Here is a 2,464-nt window from a genome sequence, read left to right on the forward strand (position 1 = left end):
TCAGGTTTTGTACAAAAATATATATATTTGTGTATTGATCAGTAGTTACAGAATATACATTTCCACAATAGCACTGTAAGCAATCCTTCAGAATTTTAAACATAGTCTCGCATTAATGATCCTTGCAAGGACCTTCACACCAGCCCTGGGGTGGAACTGGGGCCCCCAGAGGAAAGCAGTTTGTTTCCAAGTCTCCATATTTTAAAAAACACTAGTATTCATGGGAGATAAATTTAAAACATCAATAACTTAAATAAGATTAACATTATTTAAGGCATCGTATCAATAAACAATGTTCATACTCTGAAATTATAATAAAATAATATCAGAGGGCATTTAGGGAGAGTTAGAAGAAAATAAATTAGTTTCAGATTCTTCGGTTTCAGAGTGAGTATTCATGGCTTTGCAGTTTGGGTTTGGGTTTTCTTATCCAGGTGTGCCATGGAATCCCGGACCCACTTCTGGTTGGGGTCAGCACAGATCTCCTTGTTAAGGATGGTCTTGAAGCTGTGGGGGAGAGAGGATACAGATAGAGTTCCACTGAGATCTCCACCTAGGACTCCAGCCCATTCTGCCCCAAAAGGCTGCCATGGGAACGAGAAGAGGAAGGCAGGTGGAAAGAGGGCACCTAGGCGACTGTCCCAGTTGGCAGCCATCCTGACTTCCCGCTAAAGACATTGGGGGGGTCTGCATAAGCACCCAGATGGAGAGTGATGTTGGGAGTCGCTTTTTTGCCTTGTGGCCTCACTTTTCCCATTGGGTACCTTTGGATATTAGATTAGATGTCCTATGTCTCTGACTCTAAGTTTGTAAGGCTTTGTCCTTGCTCCCTGAGGAAGAAATGGACCAGGGAGGGCTGGGGTTCTCAACTTACATCACAGCCTCTTTGGGACACTTGCTGCTGGTGACTCTTTTATAGCTCCCCAGCCTCTGCATCGAGATCTTCTTATTGGTGAGTGTATAGCAGCAGGTGACTGGAGAACTAATTGCATCTGGAAATAAAACCACAAAGAAAAAGTGTTTCAGGATGGACTAGATTCTTCTGATCCTAATCATAGCAGAAAGGAATAGCAAGGGGAAGGCAAAGGGAAGTCAGGAGTAGAGGTAGGACCCGTCAATCCCAATATTTCTGCCTATGCTTCAGAGCTAGAATGTCATACTAACTCAGTTTCCTCTGCTTTATAATGGGTGCATAGCATTAATAACAAACAGAGGGAGGGGGGAACTGTTAAAACTAGATAATTCCTGGAAGTGTCCTTAATCATTAATCCTGGGAGGAACGAATAATCCAAATATTCAGGGTCAGGGAAGATCAGCTCAGGGTCCCCCTCTAGGCTCCAAGTTTTGTGTGTCCCTGACCCCCGCTGCCTCTGCACAGCCCTGTCTCTGGATGCTGGGCAGAATGAAGCACAGGCCAGATTCGGGGTCTCCTCCTTTCCCCTCTATCACATCTGGAAATACCCTGCACACCCTCCACCAGAGGCCCCCTCTTTTTGATCACCCCAGTTCCCCCAGACACTGCTACAAGGAGCAGGGGCAGGAACTGCACTGAGGGGGTGATCGTAAAGCTGGAGTCCTGGGGGGACTGGATTTGGGGTCCACCGCTGGAGATCCCGGGAGCAACTCTGTGATCAGGCTCAGTCCTCGTCCTTCTCTGACTTCCCTGATCTCGGAAAGCAGTCACTAATGGGAGGCTGTGGGTGATCCTTCTGCCCTGGTGACCCATGAGAAGCCGGAGATGTGGTGATGGGCTTCGAAGGGAAAGAGAGAGGGGCTTACCTGGCTGGGCGAGCACCTGGAGGCTGAAGGCGGCGGCTGTGAGCAGCAGGCAGAGAAGTGTGGCGGAGACCTTCATGTTGGCGGGGAGCGGGGAGCTTGCGTGTGGCCGCTGGAGGTTTCTGGGTTGGTCTCAGCCTCTCTGCCTCTCTGGCTCCTCCGGCTGCTCTGCCTGCCTTTTATTGAGGGCTAAGAGGGTGGAGCTAAGAGAGAAAGTGTGGCCCGGGGCAGCATCATTCTCAATGAATGACGAAGTGAAATCAGAAATGTGCTGAGCAAACGATGTGTCCTGGGAGGTTTCCAGGAAGTAGGAGGGAAGCAGTGAGTCTGGACTGGGCACTTTTTCCATCCGCTGCTAAGACCAACAGAGGTGGGGCGGGGGTGTACAATTATGTCCAGAGCGACCACAGATGAGAACAAAGCAGATTATTCTTAGGAACTCCACTTTCTCTGAAGTAGAACCTCTGGAGTAAAAGAGGAAGCCAGGAAACACAGGTCACGAGAGATGACAGCATCTCCAGCTCCCCCCGAGCCTACCTTTGAGCAATGGCCCATGAGGTTTCCAAGCCAGGCAGGGGTCCTGATGTCTTGGTGGGCTCCCCAGCAGCGTACAAACCCCATTTGCTTCTTGAAATCGGGGATGGTGACACAATCGAAGCTTCGGAGAATGGTAGGAGTTTGTAACCAT

At 49.3% G+C, this 2,464-nt stretch overlaps 1 protein-coding gene across 1 annotated transcript; it reads right to left on the reverse strand.

Annotated features, from left to right (window-relative positions):
• Positions 1–1,938, reverse strand: LOC103667270 (C-C motif chemokine 2). Its single transcript, XM_008695390.2, has 3 exons — positions 1,780–1,938; positions 875–992; positions 1–507 (listed from the first exon to the last, which is right to left on the reverse strand). Exons 1-3 carry the CDS (start codon positions 1,853–1,855, stop codon positions 396–398), a joined length of 306 nt encoding a protein of 101 aa, XP_008693612.1. The 5' UTR covers positions 1,856–1,938; the 3' UTR covers positions 1–395.
• Positions 1,939–2,464: the final 526 nt, after the last annotated feature.

Source organism: Ursus maritimus, unplaced genomic scaffold (assembly GCF_017311325.1).
Source record: "Ursus maritimus isolate PB19 unplaced genomic scaffold, ASM1731132v1 scaffold_24, whole genome shotgun sequence".
NCBI classification, from domain to species: domain Eukaryota; kingdom Metazoa; phylum Chordata; class Mammalia; order Carnivora; family Ursidae; genus Ursus; species Ursus maritimus.